Below are 22,896 nucleotides of genomic sequence, written 5' to 3' on the forward strand. Positions count from 1 at the left end.
TATCCGGAATGATTAAAGTGGTTCTAAGTAAATCCTTTCAGTTGGACAAAACCGCTCAGGGAAAAGAGACCAGAGGTGTGGCTCTCCCACTGAAAGTGTGGTTCTCCCGCCAAAACCAGATCCACTCAAGTACCTGCCTGGAAAAGAATTGGGAACATAACTATTGGCACATAAGGTTAATTTGAATAGAATAGGTAAAAAGTTAACTATGTTTTGAAGAGAGTTGCACTGTCAAGAGAGCCACTAGTTGTACTAAAAGAATTCTAATTTCTTTGCCTAAGGCCACAAGCTTGTTCAGCATATTATCTGCCATCCAAATTTTCACAGATGTTTCGCTGCATTACATCGATCGCTTCCGCTCCAGTTTCCTACAACAGTCTTCTTGCTGCCCATTGGTCAGACCAGAAGCCAATGCCACATATTTTCAGATTTCTCTTACGGAAGCTTTTGCCCCACTCTGGGTACCAATTTCCATATCTGTCAGCTAAGTTACCTGGTAGTAACAATTTCAGAATTTCAATTACTTAAAACAAAACAGGTTTATGTATTGTGCATAAAATGTATTTTAAACAACGGCAATCCACCACACCTATTGACAGACTTTTATATCGCTTCCAATCTTCACATATTACAAATAATTCTGCATCGCTTATGTTTGATTGGATACCATTTTGCACATGAGCAAGTATATCTGTAGGTTTTATTTCTAGAAGATAGAATTGCTGGGTCAAAGGATATGTACATTTTAAAATTTGATAGTGACTTAACTGGTTTGTATGCCCACTAGCTAGCTAAGAGACTGCCTGGTTCCACCACCTGCAACAATCAAATCCACCCTTTTGATCTCCGCCCACTTGAGAGGTGAAAAAAGAATATTTTATCAATGCTTTACTCTTCATTTTTCAAGTTCTATTAGGCATTTCCTTGCTTTTCATACATTTCAGAACTATTTTTATCCTTTTTTTTTTTTGCTCATTCATATCCCTTTGTTCATTTGTCTCTTTGGTTGTGTTAAAAAATGATTAAAGAAGACAATTTGGGTGATGCAAACGAACTTCATTTAACACTTCATGAGGTGAACAGTCTCCATGCAGAGAACTGCAAAGTGGGGCAAAAGGCAGGAAGCTTTTTTGTATGGGTGTGTGAGGAAGATTGGCCCTAGCTAACATCTCTGCCAATCTTCCTCTGCTTTATGTGGGATGCCACCACAGCACAGCCTGATGAGTGGGGCTAGGTCTACGCCCAGGATCCCCTGGATGCTGGCTGAAGCTGAGTGCAAGAACTTAACCACTACGCCACTGGACCAGCCTCAGGCGGGAAGCTTTTATAGGACAAAGAATAAAGAACAAGGAAGAGACAAATACAAAATATCTGATTGGCTGGGGCCATATCCTCAACCTTGTCTTGGGGTGAGAAGTAATAAGGAAGTAAGTGTAGAGGCCAGGGTTGGCTTGGTCTTTGGGGACTGGCTGACTGGATATATGGCCTTTCTGGGCAAGTGGAGCATTTACAGGAACGCGAAAGTATCTAAGTTTCTGTTTGCTGATGTGGCACCCTGGGCAAGAGCAGCTCCATCTTGATCCTAGAAAGTTATTTCAACAGTTGTGTCTTTTTCTTATTGATTTACAAAAACTGTTTACATATTCAAGAAGACTCATTTATGATATAAATTGAAACTATTTTTCCAGGTAATTATTTATATTTGGATGCTGTTCATTGTATTTTTTGCCATGAGGAATTTTTTTCCCCCTTTTTATGTAGTCAAATACCAAGTTTTTCTTTTTGTGATCTCTGTGTTATGGTTTTACTTTAGAAAGGCCTTTATTATTGAATCAACAAATTATTTAAAGAATGCAACAGCAGGAATTCCCTTGCTTTTTTCTGGTATCTTTATATTTTCATATTTTGTTTTAAAATCTTCAATCCAGATGAAATTAATTTTAGTGTAAGGTGTGAGACAAGGATACGAATTTACCCAATCTCTAACTAGCAACAGTGGCGCCTTTGCAGATAGTGACTTTTTGGCTGTAACACAAGGGCAATAGGAGACATTTTTCTATGAACATATTTTTGTAATTTTGAGTTTCGCACCCTGTTTACGTGAAATCTATCAAAAATTCATTGAAATAAATAAATTCTTGGCAGTTATGAAAAAAAAAAAAAGAACTAAGAAGGCGGGCAGCCTCTGCTCAGCTTCAGTTAAATATCCCCCTGCAGGAATATGGAAATAGTGTTGTCAGATCTTCCCATTTTTCAAAAGAAGCTGAAATCTGGATTTTCATGTGAAATCCCCTGATGCTTAAATGTTAGCAATTATTTCAGAGTTTTAAAAACATTGCATGGGACAAGCAAAACACATCTGCAGGCCAGATGGGGCCAACCGGGTGTCGGTTGGAGACCTGGGGTTTAGACATTTCTTCCTCTCACCCTCAAAGATTCATTTAAGGGCCTTCTCCATGGGCTCCCACAGCATAGTGTGGTCAGCCCTTATCACGATGTATTTTAAGGGATTGTTGGTGGCCTAGTGTTTCTACTAAGCAATAGGATCCTTGAAGTCTGTATTACAGATTTGGAGGTCCCCAGGATCTAGCAGTGTCTTGCACCTAGTAGACATTTAATATGAATGATTGTTGAATGAGTAAATGAACTCTGCGGCAAGTAAAATCCCTACCAAACATCAGGACGAAGTAGCTGAGGGTCTCTGAGGTTACTTGGTTTAGACCACGCCCTCTTCCTTGAGTCCCCCAGTGCACCCTCAGGGAAACTAAACCACAGCACCCTGCAGTGCTTCTGTAAACAGGTGGCCTCTCCCACATTGTGAATCTTGGCCACTAGATGTCTCCCTTTGCTTAAAGGACATTCTGCTGCCCTGAGGATCAACTGGCGGTTTGTTCAAAAGAAACAATACTTAAGTAAAAAAGAATGTCTTAATCTCGGGCCACATCTTCTTCAGTTGTTTGTGCTCAGGAGGAAGTTGAGTGCAGCCACAACGTCAAAGACAGCCTGCCCAGGGATGGGCTCAGATTTATTTTGTTCTGGAAGAGCTTGTCATCCACAGGAATGCACCCTTGGGGCACCAGGTGACCGTCTGTTGGATTTTAGCCTCTAAGCCAGCAGATGCGTCACTGTTCTCCAGAAGCCTCATTTGTGTTACTTTTCTCTGCTGCTTTAGGTGAGTGGAGAAATGCATCTTACTATGAAGGGTCTGGGACTCCAAGCTGCACAGTGAAAGCAGGATTCTTGTGATCTGTAGCAGGTTGAACTTCCCTACTGAGGCTGCCCTGCCCCATGGGAATTCCTGCCCATCATGTGAACACAGGGGATAGGTTTTGGTGATTGTGGTTGTGCCTTCTGTGCAACCCCAGGAGCATCTGCTGAGCTTGGAGAGGGGGCTGCTTAATTCTGTATAATTCTTGTTTTAAAGACAGGCAGAGTGAGAGAAAACCCCCCAAAAAGCTCATTACTTTTATAGCCTGTAACTTTCTCTTCTCAGTGTCAGTTCTGACATTCATAAACTGTACGTTCTGAACTGATTACAGGCAATGGGCGGAGTCTTGCCTGGATCTGTTCGGTTTATCCAGGGCCTTGAGTTAAGTGACACTTGCAGTTTACTAGTTGAATGAACTGGAAACATGGGTCCTGTCGGTTTTGGTGGCTCCCCAGTTTGTTATGGAAGGTTCAGATGACACGAATGCAATGTCTTGTTACCGCCTGAGACACCAGCTTGCTTTGCCTTTTCTTCGGTTATTTTGCAAGGGTTGGATCCTTCTATTTGTCCATCTCATTGTCTTTGAGAAGCAGTAGAGGAGAGGTTAAGAAAAGAGACTTTGAGGTCAGGCTGTGTTGGTGCTCTGGCCCATCACCAACTTAACTGCTCTGTCCCTTGATTTTCTCACTTGTCAAATGGGATGATAGTGGTAACTGCCTCTAACCTGTGAGGTCCAGTAACCTGGGAGCACATGGAAACTGCTCTGAACAGTACTTGGAACATCAGTGCTTCATACATGTGAGCTGGTTCATCACTTCCTCTCATTTGCTCCCATGTTTGTAGCGGGTTACACGTCTCTGATATGGATAGGAAAAGATTGCCTACAGTTCTGTGAACTCTCCCTTTGTTTATCTGAATGTCCTTTATTTTAATGCTAAATACAATACAATTGTTATGAAATGCCACCCCCCCCACCCAAAACAGTTTCTCCTGAGTCACATCGACCAAGCTTTGTCCTCAAATAGTCCAGTAATTCCCACCCACCTCTCTTTTAAGTCCTGGTTCTGAGAGTTGGGAGATGACATTGACATTGGTTTTGATTGTCTTATCGTATTAGTTAGGAAAACCTTTTCACTATAATTTACTTTTTACACTCAATTCTTCCCCTCTTGACTCCTCCTTTCAGGTTTTTTTAAATGACACCTGAAATATTTTTTTGTGGCATTTAACCACTTCACAATGATGGACTAAAGCCACCTGAAACAGTCAGGGGACCATGACACCCTTGAATCCCCAAATCATTTCAAGGTGGCCATTTGTGTTTGCAGCCCTCAAGGTGAGCTTCTTCCGAACTCAAAGAACGCCCAGCACTTCTGATGGATGGACTCTGCCATCCAGGGTCCATCTGCTCTAGGTTGGATCATGCCCTCCCCAGCGCCCCCTGCTGATCTAATTCAGATACTGCTCAGGGAGTTTGTTGACGTGATAGGGTTTAGATAACTAGTTCCAATAACATGATTGTGTTTGCCAGTTCCTTTCTTTGGGGCCTCAGGTTTGTTGCTGTTTATTTGTGTGACTCTGCTCTTTTGCTGGGAAATTGAGCCATGAAACTGTTCATGAAACCAACACAAATGTCAACGAAAATAATCCGTAACCAATCTATAAATGAAAATTTGGGTGAGTTTATTCTGAGCTGAAATCTGAGGATTATAACCCGGGAGAGTCTTTCCACAAAGGAACAGAGCACTCCAAAGAAGTGGGGGTACACAGGGTGGTTATATACCCTCAAAGAGGGTGTTTCACATATGATTGAAATGTCCCTATTACAATAGTCGCGAGACTGCTCTGTGGGCACAGCGATTGATGGAAACAGCAGATAGGTCTGCTGTCTCGGTGAACACAGCAGGGTGGCAGGTCTGTTGTCTCGAGCTGGGTGGTCACAGGTGAGCGCAGCAATCAGTTCCTAGACTAAGGAAAGATGCTTAATCCTTAAGGAAATGCCAACGTTGGGAGGGAGAGGGAAGATGCACCTTTATCTCAAGGGCCTTTGTTCTTGTCATAGGAAATGTCTAAGCAGATATACAATGCATGCTCAATGGCCAGGTCAGGCCCTTTTGGAAAAAACAGTCAGGCCGAATTAGGTTTATACCAAGTGGCTTCCTCATATACTCCAATATATCCTATTGCTTGCCATTTCAATTTGTCACAAACTGATGAAATTAGAAGGCTTGAGCTCTTCCTCAGCCCTAGATCTTCCTACTTGTTCTTCTTCGGCATTTGTAGGATCCTGGGACTGGCCTCGCCAAGGAAGCTCTCTGCTCAAGATCACCAGAGAGAGAAATGTAAAGTAGACCAGACCCAAACACATTTGTTTAGCTGCCTTCGTATGCTGCAGTGAATGCCTTGTTCCGTCTTCAAAGGTAAGGGAGCTTGAGATTTTGCGGCAGAAGGAGCATTACAACGCTTCCTCAGCTCTGCCTTCCAGAAGGTTAGCTTTCCGGGGCTTGTGACAGTGATATGTCACAGGGCTGCCCCAGTGCTCAAATGCACGCTGCTTCCTCTTGCTCTCTGTCCTCTGCGGGGCCTGGGTAACTCCACAGCCTAATCAGGAAGTACTGAGGTATTCAACATCACATGTGTTAGCAGATTATTAGGAGGAAACTAGACGGGGCGAGTAAATGGCTTATTGGTGAGTCATCAGATCTCAGAAGCACACCCTTTTTGTGAAACAAGCTAAATATCGGGCATACTATGATCTCCTTCTGTTAAATATGGAATTAATGAACTATGAAATGCATCCCTTTGTTTGGATTCAGACTTTCCCCAAACCAATATACTCACGGAATCATTGAGGTCTACTTGTTGCCTTATTTTCTAGTATCTGCTACAAGGTTTTTGGTCTAAGCAGAAACTACAGGGATCCTTTTGGCTCTGAGGGCCATCCAGCAGCACCTAGGAAGTTGCTGGGCTTCAAGACACAATGAGCTGGAGGTGAGTAACAGGGCTTCATCTGAGCTTCAAGCCCTTACCACGTGAAGTTCACACTGATCGGCCATGTTGTCTGCCCTTCTACTGTTTCCTTACTCCTCCTCCTCACCCTTACCCAATTTCACAGCGACTTTCCACTCTAAGTAATTAGTAGATTCTAGCCACCCTGGTGGTCTAGTGATTAAGATTCAGTGCTCTCACTGCCACCATGGTCCAGGTTCGTCTCCCAGTCAGGGAACCACAGCACCTGTCTGTCGGTTGTCACACTGTGGTGGCTGCGTGTTGCTGTGATGCTGAAAGCTATGCCACCAACATTTTAAATACCGGTAGGGTCACCCATGGTGGACAGGTTTCAGCAGAGCTTCCAGACTAGACAGACTAGGAAGAAGGAGCTGGCCACTCACTCCCCAAAAATTGGCCACGTAAACCCTGTGACTAGCAGCAGAACATTGTCTAATAAAGAGTGTCAGAAGTGAGAGGATGGCGCAAAACTCCTGAGCAGGATTCCTCTCTGCTGGACACAGGGTCACTCGGAGCTGGAATAGACTCGATGTCTTCACCACCAACAAAAAATTAGCTGATTATTAGTCCCGTTTTATAAACACATTCCCACTAAGCTGTGAATGATGTATGTGCTCCATATGCACTTGCATTTTAATACAGACAATAGGAAAAGGGCAGCATTAAACGGAGACAATATCTACTCCTAGGACTTTAGACATTGGATCAACTGAGTGAGAGTATATGTTTCTAGAAGTCCTTGACTCCTTGTATGAATGGAAATTTGATCTCCACTTAGAATTCATGGATTCTGAAAACAGTCAAAACCTTGAAGAAAAGGCACATGAGGAGAATAGAATTAACTTGGCCAAATTATGAGATCAGCTCTATTCTGTCCCGGCTAGTGGGGGACAAAGGAGCAATAGTTGATGACCTTGGACAATTGGGGGTTGTCAGGGAGGCCTCATTCTCTTGACAGCTTTCCCATTGGACCAGATCCAGACTTGATCATGAAAAGTTATGATGTAGACCAAGTGGCTGGTGTGGGAAACAAGAGAGTCATGTTGTGTTTAGGCCTGTTTGGCCCTAACGGTCTTCAACAAGAAAGAATGGGTTCCAATGTTACTAGGAATATTGTTCATTCTAAAAAAGATATTTCCATCAGAGTTTAGTGCTCCAACGACCATTTTCTTCTTGCTTAGAAGATCGATGCTTCCCATTTTCTGATAATAAGAACAATGGACCTGAGTAGCTTTGCACTTTTTTTTTTGAGGAAGATCGGCCCTGAGCTAACATCTGCAGCCAATCCTCCTCTTTTTTTTTACCCTGTGGAGGAAGACTGACCCTGAGCTAACATTCGTGCCCATCCTCCTCTACTTTATACATGGTACACCTACCACAGCATGGCTTGCCAAGCAGTGCCATGTCTGCACCTGGGATCTGAACCGGCGAACCCCGGGCCGCGAAGCAGAATGTGCGCACTTAACCACTGAGCCACCAGGCCAGCCCTGCTTTCCCTTTTCTTTGACTGCTAAGAAGCTCTGTCCCCAGAGTTAAGTTTCAAATTTATAAAACAGTGTAGACACTTCATAGGTTTTTATTTGCATTCTTTTTCTTCATTGACTCTCTTCTTTTATAGCTTCACTTTTTCTAGTTCATGTAGTTTTTATAGAACTTTCATAGTTCTCATACAATTAAAGAAACAGAAAAAAGAATTTCTGTTCTAATATCGTTTTATATTCTGCATTAGCATTGTAAGCCACCTCAAGTCATTTGTAAATATGAAATGTTAGTTTTCAAATTGGATGACTCCTTAGAAAGGAAAGAAATCTTTATTAAAGAAGTTAATAAGGTTTAGCTTTAGGTTTTCGAAGGACAGAGAACATACTGAAAACGTTCGCCCTTGGCGTGCACGTTGTTGCTTTCTTTTGCTAGCCACTGTTCCACGTTACCCCACTCAGAAGCCCAAGGTTCCTTTGCCTGGGAAAATAGCAAACTGATTCTCCAGACTTGAGTGAGAAAGTTGGAGAAGGAAAAATAATATCTACCCCTACCCCTACCCTATTGGATTTACCTACCTCCCCCAAATGGAATTACGAATGAAGGGACGCATTCCTTCCGATTTATGGGGTATGACCCCGTGTGTCCAGAGGCTGGATGTGAAAGCTCGACAGAGTGGCATTTTGCAGCAAACTGATCTGGGACAGAAGTGTTCCGCATTCCTCTAAAGCACTGTTCTCCCATTTTCCTTCTGTGATTCCAGAAGTTCATCTATGTCTGCGGGAAAAATCATTATGTTTTGGTTTCTGCGCTCCTTCCTCTTACCAGGCCTGATATTGACTTGAGGGTGAGGGAGAGTCAGCAGAAAAGTATTTCTCTTTTTCTTCTTGAAGGGGGTGTGTCCTGGGCTTGTCTGCCGCAAGGGCAGCAACGTGCCCCGGACTTGCTCATGAGTCAGTGGACCCACCTGCGTGCCAGTGAGCTGCTGCGGTTCAGGTTCAGATGTTAATATTGTCTTTCCAACAGCGTGAGAAGCGATTGAGCCACAAGTACGCTGGAGGAAGGGCTCCCTCGGGCTGTGATGCGAGGAGAGGAATCAGCAGGTAAGCCCAACAGCTGTGATTTGGTTCCTTAGAACGTGTATTACTATCACCAGTACTACCTATTAATCTGGTATTTTTTTCCCCTTCCCATGGGGAAAACTCTGATTTCAATATCCAGCTTTCTGAAGAAGATTAAGTAAAGGAACAGAGAGTGGAAAAAGCAACGAGCAGAGACAACAGAGGTCAGCCTCTTGTAACTATATAAATGGAGGTGATTTGCTGAGTCTCAGACTCCAGGTTTTCTGACTCAAAGCTCCTCATTCTCTCTGTGGATTAGAACAGGATATCCCCGTGTTCTTCGGGTGTGCCTGGGAGGTAGGTTGACTGAAATAAAGAAGGCTGCACCAAGGATACTTCTTAAACATATCAATCTCATGGCTTCCCCTAATTAGTAATATATTAGCCTTAGCAATCTCTTAAAATAAAAATACGCTTGAGAGGATTAAATTTACTTTCCATTTAGGGTGAATTCGTTTAAGTTTTGACTGAACTGGGAAGAACTTCCGAATTTAACTCCTTCCTTAGACTCTGAAAAATCCAAAAGTTGGCCCTTAAAACCATCCACTCTGCTCCTTGCCCCAAATAAATATAAAGCGACACCCTCTATTTTCTGATGGACAGGTCTTGAAAATTTGTAATTTTTCTTTTCCATTTTTTCCTTCTTCATGAAAACTCCATTTATGTAACCAGGTATCGTGTGTAATACACCCATGCCGGAGACTCAATGATGGGAAGTTAACGAAGGAGGTTTAGGAAAAAGATCAAGGTGGGAGAGGCGAGGAGAAATGATGACAGGCTTTTTGATGGCCAGATCCATTCAACTAAACCTGGTAATTGCACACATAGGCTGGAGATCATAGATATAAGAGAAACAACAAAAATAGATAAACACACATTCTAAAATTTATTAGAATATTAGCACAAGCCTTTTGTTATGTTCTTTTTTTTCCGCAGTAAAACCACTAGTAATTATCTAGTTGTAACCAAAATTAAAAACAATTTTACAATAATAGGCACGTAAAGCTTTATTCAACCATTAACAAGTAGCATAACTTGGAGCAGATTATTTAGCTTTTCTTGCTCTGGCTACTTAATTTGCAAAATGATAGAACTAGCATTAAGGTTTAAAATGGGAGTGTATGCATGTTGAGTCTTAGCGGCTTGACTTGCAAGCATTCCTGTTTTGTGCACAACCACAAATTGACATGAATTCTTGCTGACATGCCTCATAGGTATGCATGTCTTGCTTCTCTAAAAAGACAGTAAATTTCTTTAATTTTTTTAAAAACAAGACAGGGTCCGCCTTACAGAGTTTATCGCTTGTGCTGAGAGGGAAGGGGAGCACCATACTTTCGCACCCATGTGCTCTCTGATGTCATTCATTCTGCCATTAGAAGAATGCAAACATCCTCATAGGAAAATAAATGAACACATTCATTCAAACCAGGGTATTAGTGACTGATTTTAGCACTTTGGTTGGGAACAAGTGTAAACTGGAAGAAGCAAGAGGGTACTGGGATTGAGGGCATTAGCAGTGGTAGGGACGCGTGCCACAAGGGTAAAAGACTCAGAAAGTGGAGGAGGGTACCCCCAGGACAAATGTCACTGAAGCCCACGTCCCACCCAATCTAAACATGTGTATTTGCAACTTTCACAATCTCCTGCCTTGTTCTCTTTCTAAAGTTCTTCGGCAGGGGATACCCACAGCTACAGAGAATGGGAAACCACATTCCCAAACACACCATGGATTCTCCTAGATTGTGTCTGAGGAGAGAAGTACTCACAGGATGTCAAGGTCTCCACAGTTCTGCATGGGGTAGATATGTGGTCTTAATAGCTGTGAAAATGATCTAGAAACCTGGAGGCATAGTGCAAGGGTCTATAGCATCATGGCCTGAGATGTCCTCTCTCACATGCACAGCTGCTTCCAGCCTTGCTGAATTCCACACCTGCAGCGTGTGAAACCATAGCAGAGGGGAGGCCCTCTTCCCACACCCCGTCCCCTCCAAGCCACAGGTCATCTCATAGAGGCTCCTGCTGAATGGCAGATGGAAATCTGGGCTCTGGCATGTTGAGAATGAAAATCCCTGAGAATTATTAAGTGTGAAAGTGCCCTGGCGTTTCATAGAGTTATGGTAAATTCCCCGTGGGCAGTCAGTTGAATAAGCCAAATACAAAGAGGTGAACAGCAACGAAGTATGTAGTCCTAAAACTGTTCAAAATAGAGTTAAATCTTGTTGATGATGGTTATCAGGTCTTCACGGCGTCTCTGTGTCCTCAGTGCAAACATCAGTTTGTAATCTCCAGAGTCGCACAGATCTTGGAAACTCTAGTTTTTCTGTTTTGTTTTAAATAAAGTCTTTTAAAATAAAGACTTTAAAGAAAGCCTTTAAGATAATTTTCTTATCATTGGCTTCTTTCTCGTAAGGTAAAGTTAAAAAAAAATCTGATCAGAGAGTTTCTTCATTGCTAGGGACAAGCTGGCATTTACTATAAATTTGTGGTGTTAGGACAGCATGTCACAGTGGAACGGAGTCACACCCGCAAAGTTTTGAGTAAAGAGACTTTATATGAAGCAGATTATATTTTCCATGAAAACCTTTCATACTTGTGTTTCTACTTTGGCCTAATTTTGTTTGAATACTTTCCTATGCTTAATCTCTAGGGAACCAGGCTAATTATTTCTGATAAGAAAGTTAACGATATATTTCTTGGGCATATAACACTTTCTTATGTTTTGTTGACCAAGATACCAATTAAGCAAGTAACTAGTAAAACAAAAGACAGATAGCAGTAGAATTAAAATATATTTAAGTCAGAATTTTATTATATGACAAGGTGGCCTTTAAAATTGATAAAGAATTATCAGGGTGGTATTGACAAAGAATCATTCAGCCAAGAGATGTAGTTTGGATAACTGGTTATTCATTTGGAGGAAAGTGAAAGTAAATCCCTATTTCACACCAAAACCTAAAATAACTCCAGAGGGATTGAAGATTTAGATGGATTTTGAAAAAACCTAAAGAAGTGTTAGAAGAAAATATAGAAGAATATTTTATCATTTTTTTATAGAAAAAAACTCTTAGCATGACCTCAAGTTTAAAATCTATAAGGGAGAAAATTAACAAGTACAATTTCATTTACATTTTGAACTTCTGTGCAGAACAAGACAACACAAAAAGTTAAAAGACAAAAGACAATTGATAAGCAATTATTTATAACACAAGTGACAGACAAGAGCTAATATCTGCTATATAAAGAGCTCCTAAGAAGCAGTTCTTAAAAAATATGAACATTCCTATAGAAAAACTTACAACAATGACTCAAATAGTCAAGCCAGAAAAAAATACAAATGGCCAACTAACATCGAAAAAATGCCTAATCTTACTAATAATCAAAGACACGAAAACTAAAACAAGTAGTTAAAATTTCTCCTATCAGTTTGGCAAACATTAAAAAGATGTTGGGGACAGTGTGATGTAACAGACATTTCTACACCTTACCAGTGAGTGTAAACAGGTACAAACTAGAAGGGCAGTTTGGCCATGCATATCAAAACTCAAAATTTGCAAACCTTCACTCTAACCCAGAAAGATCCTGGCTCACTTGGAATTAAGGATACACGAGAGGAAGCTTAATAGAAGGAACGTTGAAGGCAGATTGTGGGAGTCCAAATAATGAGTTTGCCATGATAATAAGTTCACTCTTCATCTGAATAGTGTGGAGACTGGAAGGTTTTTGAGTATGGATTGACGTGATATTTGCAGGATAGGTGGAATGCCAGGCAACTGATTCTGTTTCTAGGAGGATCATTTTGGGAATAAGATTTAAAAATTTGCCTTTACTCTTTAGGAACTTATGATGAAAATATTGTTACTATGCATAGGGAAGCTTAAAGAGTGAGTGTTTTTGGTAGATTTGAAACCATTAAGGTTTATCAGGAGAAGCATTAGAATGAGAAGTCAGATATTTGTTTTATTTAAAAATAGTCCATCCAAGAAGAGTTTGTAATGTCTCTAACCCGACCACTCACACCTGAAGACCCCACAGAGGCTCGTCTGTAGCCTCTTTCGAGTAGGCCTGATGAGTTCTTTTCATCCTTAGACAATTGAGTATCCTTAGACACCGATGACACTCACGTTTGTTAGGAGGATAGCTTTGAAACATATGTTCTTCTTTTTCCTCAACAATGAGCATTTATTTTTAAGGAACTCAGGTGGAGACCCAATTAACAATCACGACTTCATTAAAATCATGCCCCAAGCAACAAATGAGCTGGCCCAGAGTCCAGAGAAATATTAGATTCTTTTGGGAAAGAAATTTAGAAAAATAGTTGATAAATTGTTTTTATTTAGAATTTAGGTTTACCCTTCTCATTTTCTGAAAATACGAAATGGAAATAATTCCCACTTAATCTACAAGATTGCCAAAATAATCGAATAAATACATACGAAAGTTGTAAATTAGAAAGAATTATTCTTATCTCTTATTTTTATGTAACTGTCACCTCTCTTGAGTGCTGTTAAGGTACTTTTTCAAGTGAACAATCCAAGAGGAAGTTGACATTCTCTGAGCTCTACCCACTTTAAGCCTGACCTGGGAAAGTCCGGGAAAGCTGGGTCTCCACTGCTAAGCTGAAGGCTTGGCTGGAAGAAAGAGCTTGGCACCTTCTCTGGAATGCCATTAATCATCCTTTAAGGGCTCGGTGGTAACTCCTGCTTCACCGAACCATGAGTGACAGGAGAAAGCCCTTAGTTACAAAGAGTTGGAATAGAGCCAACCTGTGAATGGAGCCAACCGATTGCCTGTGAAGTTGGCAATCGAACTTTTTACGATGGAATGTAGCTGGACTTGTCATCTGTGGGAATTTAACTCTACTAGGACACCTGAAGAAGTATCGGGCATTGAGCTAAGAACAACACATCACTCTGTGTCTTTCTAAGATATAAAGCGCAGACTAAACTGATTAAAAAACCCAGAATACTCTTAGGAGGGAACACACAGCTGGGCTAGACTGACAGCACCAGTAATAGGAGAAATGCTCTGGAGCTGAAGTTCCAATGGGTGGCAAAGGACACACAGACTTGCAAAAAGAGTATCTCAATTGTTGGATCAAAAAGGATCAGATGAGGAGGTAGGGTCACAAACTGGACTCTTCAAGGAGAGCCTTTCCTTGAAACATTGGAGGACTTACATAGGGACCCTGGAGCAAAGAGACTCCAGCAACCCAGCAGTTGTTTTCAAAAGTGGGCCTGGATCACTGCTTTTGGAATTTCTCTTAATGGATGGAGCCACAATGCGTGAACACCCTGCGTGACTGTGCTCTGAACAGCCGGTGCCGGGCACAGTGCCTGGGAGATCAGAAGCCCTCAGTGTGCAGTTGGGGAAGAAATTAAAGTGTCCCAGAGAAAGGGTGACTGAGCTCAGTAATTCCTTTTGTCTCTTCTAGCCTTATAATTCTAGAATCCTTAAAAACCATACCTCTATTCTCAACCCAAGGACTTAATTCTTCGTAGGTCCTCAGCCCATCTCAAAAGATGCTCAAGAACTATAATAACCAGTTTGAAAAGAAAACAGGAATAAAGCCCAGGAAAAATTTTTAATCTTTCCAGGCTTAGACTTAATGACTGACAGACATTAATGAAAAGAACAATTAAATAAATAATCTATAAACAGGAACTGAAAGATGGCCATATACTAATAGAATCTGAATGTGAATGGATCTGAGCTCACCTTATTTTATCGCTTATTTTGTCTAGGAGGAAAGCGAGTCCAGTGAGGTTTTTCTTTAACTTTCATAAGTTCTAACAGATAAGGGACAAACCTGGGATCAGGGTCTAATTCAGCTAGGTCTCTTTCCGCTAGCTTTATACAACATAAACATACTAAAAACATGCTAAAATATGAAATATGTGTTTAAAATTTTACTGTGCACACATGTTTATGCAGACTCTCATTGAGATTTTAAATAACTTTAAATTATAGTGCTTCCAGAAGATGTTTGTCTAGCCCATGAAATTTATCAAAACTCCAAACAATTTTCCAGATATGAGATTGGTTATCTTTTCTGTCCCCCACCTATCTTTCCATCTGTCTTCTCTATCTGCCTACTTATAGGAGCACAAAGAAATCATGCTCAAAGGCAGATGGCCCACAGGTTTCTATACAAATACAGAGCCCAATGAAAATGTTGCCAAAAACTTATAAAATAAGATGTAAAATGAAAACAAGATTTTATAGGTCCTCTGCTTATAAACCAATCAGTTCTATTTGAGTCATGATTTCTTTCAGATCCTAGCTGGAGAGCTACTCTTTCCATTTGTGTGTGTGTGTGTATGTGACTCATACGTGTACATCTGAGTCCGAGACAAAGAGAGGGAAGACAGCTCTACTGGGAATTCTTCTATTTGTAGAGGAAGAAACACAAAGATCGATGCCAGGAGAGTAACCCCAGTGTTCAACTGCGCCTGAGATTAGATTACTGCTAAAAATGCTGGAAAGTGTACGTGTGAGCCATTCCAAACAAGCACTACTGTTGGTAAGGAGACAGCTGTTGACATAAATGATATTTCGAGTCATAAATACAGAACTGGAAGAATTGGGAGACAATGGACAACAGTCTCCAGAGGCGTAGTTCTGATGATTGTTCTTTGCAAATTGAAGGACAAGGGTTATCAGGAGTGAATTCACTTGAATGAATTCAAGGAAGTGAGGGAGGTCCTCCCACAGCGAAGCCTTCCCACAGATGCCAGTGCCAACACAGCTGCGGGTCAGGCATTGCTGGCCAGCCCCCAGCTGCCACAGAGCGAGGTGTGATGTAAGCATGCATACTCTAATGACAACAATAGCTCCTCCTCTATGGCAAGGACACACGGACTTAGGCCAGAACTGCATTTATCACTTGGCTTGATTTTTTTTTTTTTTGCTGGGAAAGATTTGCCCTGAGCCAACATTTGTTACCAGTCTTCCTCTTTTTCTTTTTCCCCTCCCCAGATCCCCAGTACATAGTTGTATATTCTAGTTGTAGGTGCTTCTAGTTCTTCTATGTGAGCCACCGCCACAGCCTCGCTACTGACAAATGCGTGATGTGGTTCCACGCCCAGGACTGGAACCTGGACCACTGAAGCAGAGTGCACCAAACTTTAACCACTAGGCCGTCAGGGTGGGCTTGAGAATGTTTTTAATAATTGGACTCTTCCAGTTTGAAAGGGAGGTGCTGAAAATACTATCAGGTTTGCATTAGTAAAGGCAAAGTACAGTGAGTTATCAGACGCGCCCCTCCATCCCCAGTATGTCTTAACATCCTCACTACCGAGGACGTGCCTTTGAGTCAGGTAGCTCGGTTCCTATAAAAACGTGTTTCTATTACCTTGAGGCTGGGATCCCTCAGTTCTACAGTGGCAGCCATCAACCCAGGAGCACTTTTTATTTGATAAGTTAATCTGACTCAGAATTGAAGTCAAATTCTGGCACAGTCCAGCAAGTAACTATATAAACTGGTGATGAGATTAAAATGCTCATATTAATAGCTAACAAGAATTGAGGATTACTACCCACCAGGTATTTTTCTGAGGACAACATATGCAATAACTCATTCAATTCTCCTGAGAGCCTCTGAATTAGATACTATTTCCCCCATCTTATGGATTAGTAAACTGAGGTAAAGAAAGTCCAAGAAAATGTCAAAGAGCATCCAGTTGACAGATGTCAGAGCTGGGACCTGAACCCTGGGCAGTCGGTCACACAGCCTGTTTTGACCTGTGTACCTTCATAGACTGTTTTCCCACCTTTGACTAGTTGTTAAATACAGGATGTCCAGTTAAATGTGAATTTCAGAACAACAACAAATAATTTTGGACGATGAATAGTGTCCCAAGTATTGTGTGGGGCATACTTCCAATAAAAAATTATTTATTTGTTACTTATCAGAAAATCAATTTTCCAACCCTATCTCAAAAAGAGCTGCATGCATCAAAGAAGCAAAGAAAAACTTTTGAGTAGTTGAAGCCTGAGTCCCAAATCCCAAAGAAGAATTCCAGTCGCAGGATTAAGTTAGGTGTTAAACTATTTTTTTCCTATCCTGGAACTAGAGGTTAAGATTCGTGTGCTGGGGCCCAGGGTTTGTTTCCCAGTCAGGGAACCACACCATCCTCTATCGGTTGCCATACTGTTGTGGCTGCACGTTGCTATGACGCTGAAGCTGTGCCACTGGAATTTCAAATACCATCAGGCTCACCCATGGCGGACAGGTTTCAGTGGAGCTTCCAGACTAAGACGGACTAGGAAGAAGGACTTGGCCGCCTACTTCCGAAGAAACTGGCGATGAAAACTGTGTGAATAGCATTGGAGCTTTGTCAGATACAGCACTGGAAGGTGAGAGGATGGCACAAAAAGATCGGGCAGGGCTCCCCTCTGCTGCACACAGGGTTGCTAGGAGTCGAAATCCACTCTACCGTGCTCACAGCAACAGAAAAGAACCAGTCTAGAATCACAACTCTCAAAGCTACCTGAAGGTCAACACCACTCGGGTAGCCTTAATAATGCACGTGGCTGAGCCAGCTGGTGCGAGATTTAGTAGGTTTAGGGCAGGACGGGGTCATCTGTGTCTTCTCATGAGCTCCTCCTACGTGTTTTCTTTCCTCCTCCTCCTCCTCCTCCTCTTTTTTTGTAGTCCAGCTATTCATGATTGGTCTACACAACAGTGCCTGGGGATCACTGGTCTGAAACCCTGACTACAAGTTTCAGCTTACCTCTTCTAGCAAGTCCCAGGAGACGGCCAAGAATCCACCCTCCAGAGTAGGAGGAAGAAGGAATAAAGAGGCCCAGAGTGTGAGAGACAGTTTCCTCACGACGCCCAGAGCTGTCACCCGGGCCTTCTTGAGCTGGGTTTGCAGCCTCAGGCCTGGACTCCACGTGGAAGAAAGAAGATTTTTGAGAGAGAGAGACAGAGATTGAGAGAAAGAGCCATATGAGGGCCAGGCCTCCCATTTGGAAGCAGGCCCTGGCTCAAGAGATGAGAGATCACACCCACATGCACCGAGACTCTTACGCTCTTTGAAAGCTCCCCCCACTGCAGACCACAGCCTGAACAGTACCCAGGAGTTCTCAGAAAAGAGTCTTCCTTGGAAGTGGAGAAACAGTGGGAAAGGGGCTGGAAAGAGCCCAAGTTCTCGCTGCAATGTGGCTGCCCTCCAGGAAGTATGGGGAAATCAATTTTGTGGGTTGTGACGATTTACCAATAAAAATGAAATGAAGCAAAATGAATAGAAAATATCCAAGGGCACGTCTCAGTGAAAGAATTAGTTCCGTCTCACACAACTGTTCAGTTGTTTACTCTCACTCTATGTATGCACACACATACACTCATACATTTTATTATGTGTGTGTGTGTGTGTGTGTGTGTGTGTGTATACGCATATATATCAGGTCATAAAATATATTTCTTTCTATGGGTCAAAAATGTTTGAAATACACCACTCTAAAGACAAATATCCATCACTTTTGGAAAGCAAAGAGCATAGAGCAGAGGAAATAGGACTCAGAGCAGGGAAGTTTTAGGAAACAAGATCTGGAAGAATGATCTGGAGCACAGGCTGCTGCCCAAAGAGAGTTAAAGCCACAGATTCAGGAGGAGTCTTGGAAGCAGGAAGTGGGGGACGAGAGGACCTTCACCGAAAGGGAGAAGGTAAATCAAAAGTTGATATGTTCCATTGCCTATTTTTCATGCTTCCCTGGAAAGCCCTAGAAAGGGCCTCTGCTGGCACACAGGCCGTGTCTGTGGTCGTCACTCCCTGTCTCTAATGCCTTTCCGCTTTTCTCGTAGATCAGAGAGTACAGTGTGGGGCAGCGCTGTGGGCCATGGCAGGGTTGGCATGAAGCTGAAGCACCCCTCGGAAGGAGGGGGGGCCGGGAGGGAGCCCAGCTCTGCCTCTTTTCTGCTGTCAATCAAGTCACTAAGCCCACTGGTGGGCCGTTGAGTTTGGGAATCCTAGCTCTTCGTCTTTTCCCATGGAGATGTGAAAGAAACGTTGGGAGGCCGCAGGGAAATTTTCCTTCATGTTCTGTCACTGCTGTCCAATAAAACTTTTTTTTTTAGTTGTAGTAAAAAAAATCCCACACAATATAAAATGTCCCATCTTAACCATTTTTAAATGTAGTGGCTCAGTAGTGTTAAGTACATTCACATCATTGTGCAACAGATTTCTGGAACTTTTTCATCTGGAAAAACTGAAACTCATAGCCTTTGAATAACAGCTCTCCATTTTCCCCTCCTTCAAGCCCCCGGCAACTACCTTTCTACTTTCTATTTCTATGTCTGACTTCTTTAGATACCTCATATAAGTGGAATCATACAGTATTTGTCTTTTTATGATTGGCTTATTTTGCTTGACATAACGTCCTCAAGGTTCATCCATGTTGTGGCCTGTGACAAGATTTCCTTCTTTTTTAAGGCTGAATAATATTCCGTGCCTAATAAAACTTTTGGCCAAGATGTCCTGTGTCTGTGCTGCCTAATGTAGTAGCCCCTAGCCACATATGGCTATTGAGCACTTAGAATGTGGCTAGTGTGACTGAGAAATTGAATTTTTAATTTCATTTTATTGTAATTAAAATTAAAATCTAGATTGCCATAGGCTAGACCTGGCAGCCTAGTGGTTAAGTTCAGTGTGTTCTGCTTCAGTGGCCCAGGTTCAGTTCCTAGGAGCAGACCTAGACCACGCATCTGTCAGTGGCCATGCTGTGGCAGTGGCTCACCACACAAAAAAGGGGGAAGATTGGCAGGGCAAATCTTCTTTAGCAAAAAAAAAAAAAAAAAAAAATCTAGATTGCCACATGTGCCTAGTAACTACTTTTTGAAGAGAACAGTTCTAACTTATCATGATTTGTTTCATTGACACAAATAACCTGGGTATGAATGACTACTTTTGTGACCATCCCAATGTGCTGAGTTTTGTCTAAATTATTCTGAGATCACCATAAACTGGAGGACAATTGTTGTTAATTGCATCAGCTATAAAGAAGGAGATTTGCCAGATTGATTCATTATTATTTTTATGCCTAAACACTCAGATTCTACGCTTACATTAATGGTTCTAAAGGTCCTTGGTTATCTTAATGCTTGTTTTTACAGAGATAAAAAGGAAACCTCAGGGAAGCACAGAAGGCTGGATGTTAAATGTACCTTGTTTCAAAGTTGAGCAAGTCATAATTTTCAAATAGCCTGTGTTTAGTTAAATTTGATCACCTAGAAGACAGCTCTTCAGACATTTTCTAGTAAGTTTGCAAAGAGGGAAATTTACTGCTTCTACAGTGGGAGCAGGGGTTATGGTGCCTCAGGCTGTGTACAGGAAGTGGAAAAACAATCCACACTCAGGGCTTCTGATCAGCTCAGTCAGCCCTACCACCGGGTGCGTTTTTAAATTTTGGCTTGAGGGACTTGTTTTTGTGCTCAGCCTTGTGTGGTACACCGTTTGTCCAGTCACAGACTGTGAACCCAGCTGTTTGTGTTCAGTCCAGGAAAAGGAGAGGGACCTGCTGAACATGAGAGTTCGAGTGTTCTGGCTCGTCTCTATCTTCGCAATCGCCAAGAGCCGTGGTGGCTTCCTGGAGGTGAGTTGATGTCCGTCCCATTTTTCCTCTCTACCACCTCTCCTCTCTCCCTCTGGCACTTTTAGAATCCATCACTCTTTAAGCAACTGAAACTACATAATTTAACCAACTCAGGATCAGAAGTCCTGGGTTGTTGTCTCAAGATTACCAATATTAGCTTGGTGGCCTTGGATGAGTCATTTCATCTCTTGGAGCTTAGATGACCTAATTGCAGAACAAGGATCTTGGACTAAACATCTTGGAGATCTCTTCTAGTTCAACACATTCTCTCCTATGGCATCTTTGAAGGAGAAAAATCACTTAGGTTGGAATTAGCAATCCTTGGACCCTCTCTTCCCTATCTAAACTCACTTTCTTGATGCTTTCATCTAGGATCGTGGTTTTAAAGTTCCCTACACGCCAATGACTCCCAAATTTATGTCTCCACCTCAGACCTCTCCCCTGAGCTCCACACTCACATTGCTGCTACCTACTTGGATCTCCAAATGGGTGCCCAATAGACGCTTCAACTTAATATATCTAAAATTAAACTCTTGATTTCTTCTCACCCAACTTGCTCCTCTTTTCCTGCCTTAGCAAGCGATATCACCACCTCTCCAGCTGCTTAGGCAGAAAACATATTTTCATGCTTGACTCTTCTCATAATCCATATCTAAACCATTGGCTCTTCCTTTTTTTGGATTTATCTTTCAAATATATCTGGAATTCAAACACATTTCACCACCTCCAAAGCTACTACCTTAATCCACACCTTTATCACCTCCCAGCCATATTATTTCAATAACTTCTGGAATGTTCTCATTGATTCTGTGCTTGTCTATTTTCAACATGGCTGCAGGATGGAGCCTTTCAAAAAGCAAATTGAGCGTGTCTTTCCTCTGTTCAGATCTCTCCAGTGGGTTCCCGTCTCACTCAGGTAAAAGCTAAGCCCTTGGTCTAGCCTGTAAAGATCTACACAGCTGGCCTCCCCAGAGACACTCTCTGATCGCACTTCCTGCCCCTCTCCCCTCACCTGCTCCACTTAGCTACTCTGGCCTCCTTGCTCTATCTTCATGTACGAGGTGCATTCTTATCCCAGGGCCTTTGCATATGCTGTTCCCTCTGCCTGGAAAGTTCTGTCTTTAAGGATCTTCACTTCCCCTCCTTCTTCAGGTTTGTGCTTAAAAGTTGCCTCAGTGAGGCCCTCTCTTGCCACCTCCCCACCTTCCCTGGCTTTCATTTTAGATACACGATTTCAGTTTATCTGGGAAATCCAACAGGACCTCATGAAGTACAACATTACGAGCCTCGCCGTAATTATTCTTTCTTTCTTTTTAACAGAAAAGAGATGGCATCAAAACAAAAAGAGAACTCATTGTGAATGAGAAAAAGCCTCAAGGTGAGATTCCATTAGATAGATGGTGCAGTGGGCACTGGTGCCAAGAGACCAGGGTTCAAACCCCAACAGTACTTCTGACTGGTTGTGTGATCTTTGGCACATTACTAAACACCCCAAAACCGTAAAATGAGAATAGTAGTAATTCTTGCTAGTAAAACTTTGTAAGGATTAAATAATATAACAAAGGCATAGGATCCTGCTCCATACCTAGCAAGCAGCTGCTCCATATTCTTCCTTTTCCTCCTTACCTTGATCCTAACAATGTAATTAATGGTCACAGCCTCCATTCTGGGAATGAGTTGTTTATGAAATTTCATTTGTGGGTCTGATATTTCAAGCACCGAATACATTTCCTCATGGAAACAGTGATACTCCCAGATGGTCGTCAGCTTCCTGGGTCAGTCCACAGAAGTCTTCCTACAGTGCAGTAAATCTGCCATACAGCAATGTGCTAATAGTGCCACGGAACTTACCACCATGCAAGGCTATAATTCTTCAGAAAAATGAAATAATTCAACTTGGAATGCCATGAATACATTTTCCCTGACAGCAAAAATACAGCTGATAATTGTTGAGCTGTTACTACGTGCCAGGCACTATTTGAGATGCATTAGATGAATTCAATCCTTACACTGACCCTCTGAGTTAGGTACAATGGTCATCTTTATTTTACAGATAGTAAAATAAAATCACAGAGCTGAGGGGCAGGAGGAATGATGAAACCCAGTCAGTCTAGCTCCAGAACCAGTGCCATTAACCCCTGGCAGTGTGACCACAGTTAACCTTTCCCCTGATCCCCACTCCTCACCTGCTTGCACAGTGGGAATGGGCATCCCTTTAGCTCCACCACTTGGGGTGACTTCCAAGGCCTGGGGCAGAGGGTCCAGCCTGCGAGGAGCTGGGGAGAGTAAGAGGAGGCGGTTAAGGCTCTGTGCTGTGAAATGGTGGGAGCTATGGCAGACAGAAGTCTCTTGTAAATGTCCTGGGACGTGTGGCAGCCTCGGCCAGCTTCCTGTTACCCTCTTGATTTTCTTCTGAGAAGCCTAGGGATTGGTCCAGCTGCTTTGCTTGTCTATAAACCTCCTCTGTCTAGCCCCACAGGGCCCCTA

At 42.3% G+C, this 22,896-nt stretch overlaps 1 protein-coding gene across 8 annotated transcripts in view; it reads left to right on the plus strand.

Moving 5' to 3' along the window:
* The first annotated feature begins 8,415 nt into the window (after positions 1–8,415).
* Positions 8,416–22,896, plus strand: part of ADGRF1 (adhesion G protein-coupled receptor F1) — a 41,356-nt gene continuing 26,875 nt past the window's right edge. For 5 of the 8 annotated variants that reach the window (XR_006885419.1, XR_006885420.1, XM_046640892.1 and 2 more), the window contains exons 1-3: positions 8,416–8,799; positions 20,312–20,409; positions 21,730–21,787. Coding sequence is in view for 6 of the 8 variants with exons in the window: in XM_046640892.1 (XP_046496848.1) it covers positions 8,778–8,799; positions 20,312–20,409; positions 21,730–21,787 (178 nt within the window). In the remaining 2 variants the exon portion in view is untranslated. Of the gene's footprint in view, positions 8,800–17,157; positions 17,173–17,470; positions 18,485–19,930; positions 20,074–20,311; positions 20,410–21,729; positions 21,788–22,896 lie in introns of those variants that run through there. The other 3 variants (XM_046640896.1, XM_046640895.1, XM_046640894.1) reach the window with 3 other exon arrangements.

Source organism: Equus quagga, chromosome 15, assembly GCF_021613505.1.
Source record: "Equus quagga isolate Etosha38 chromosome 15, UCLA_HA_Equagga_1.0, whole genome shotgun sequence".
Taxonomy (NCBI): domain Eukaryota; kingdom Metazoa; phylum Chordata; class Mammalia; order Perissodactyla; family Equidae; genus Equus; species Equus quagga.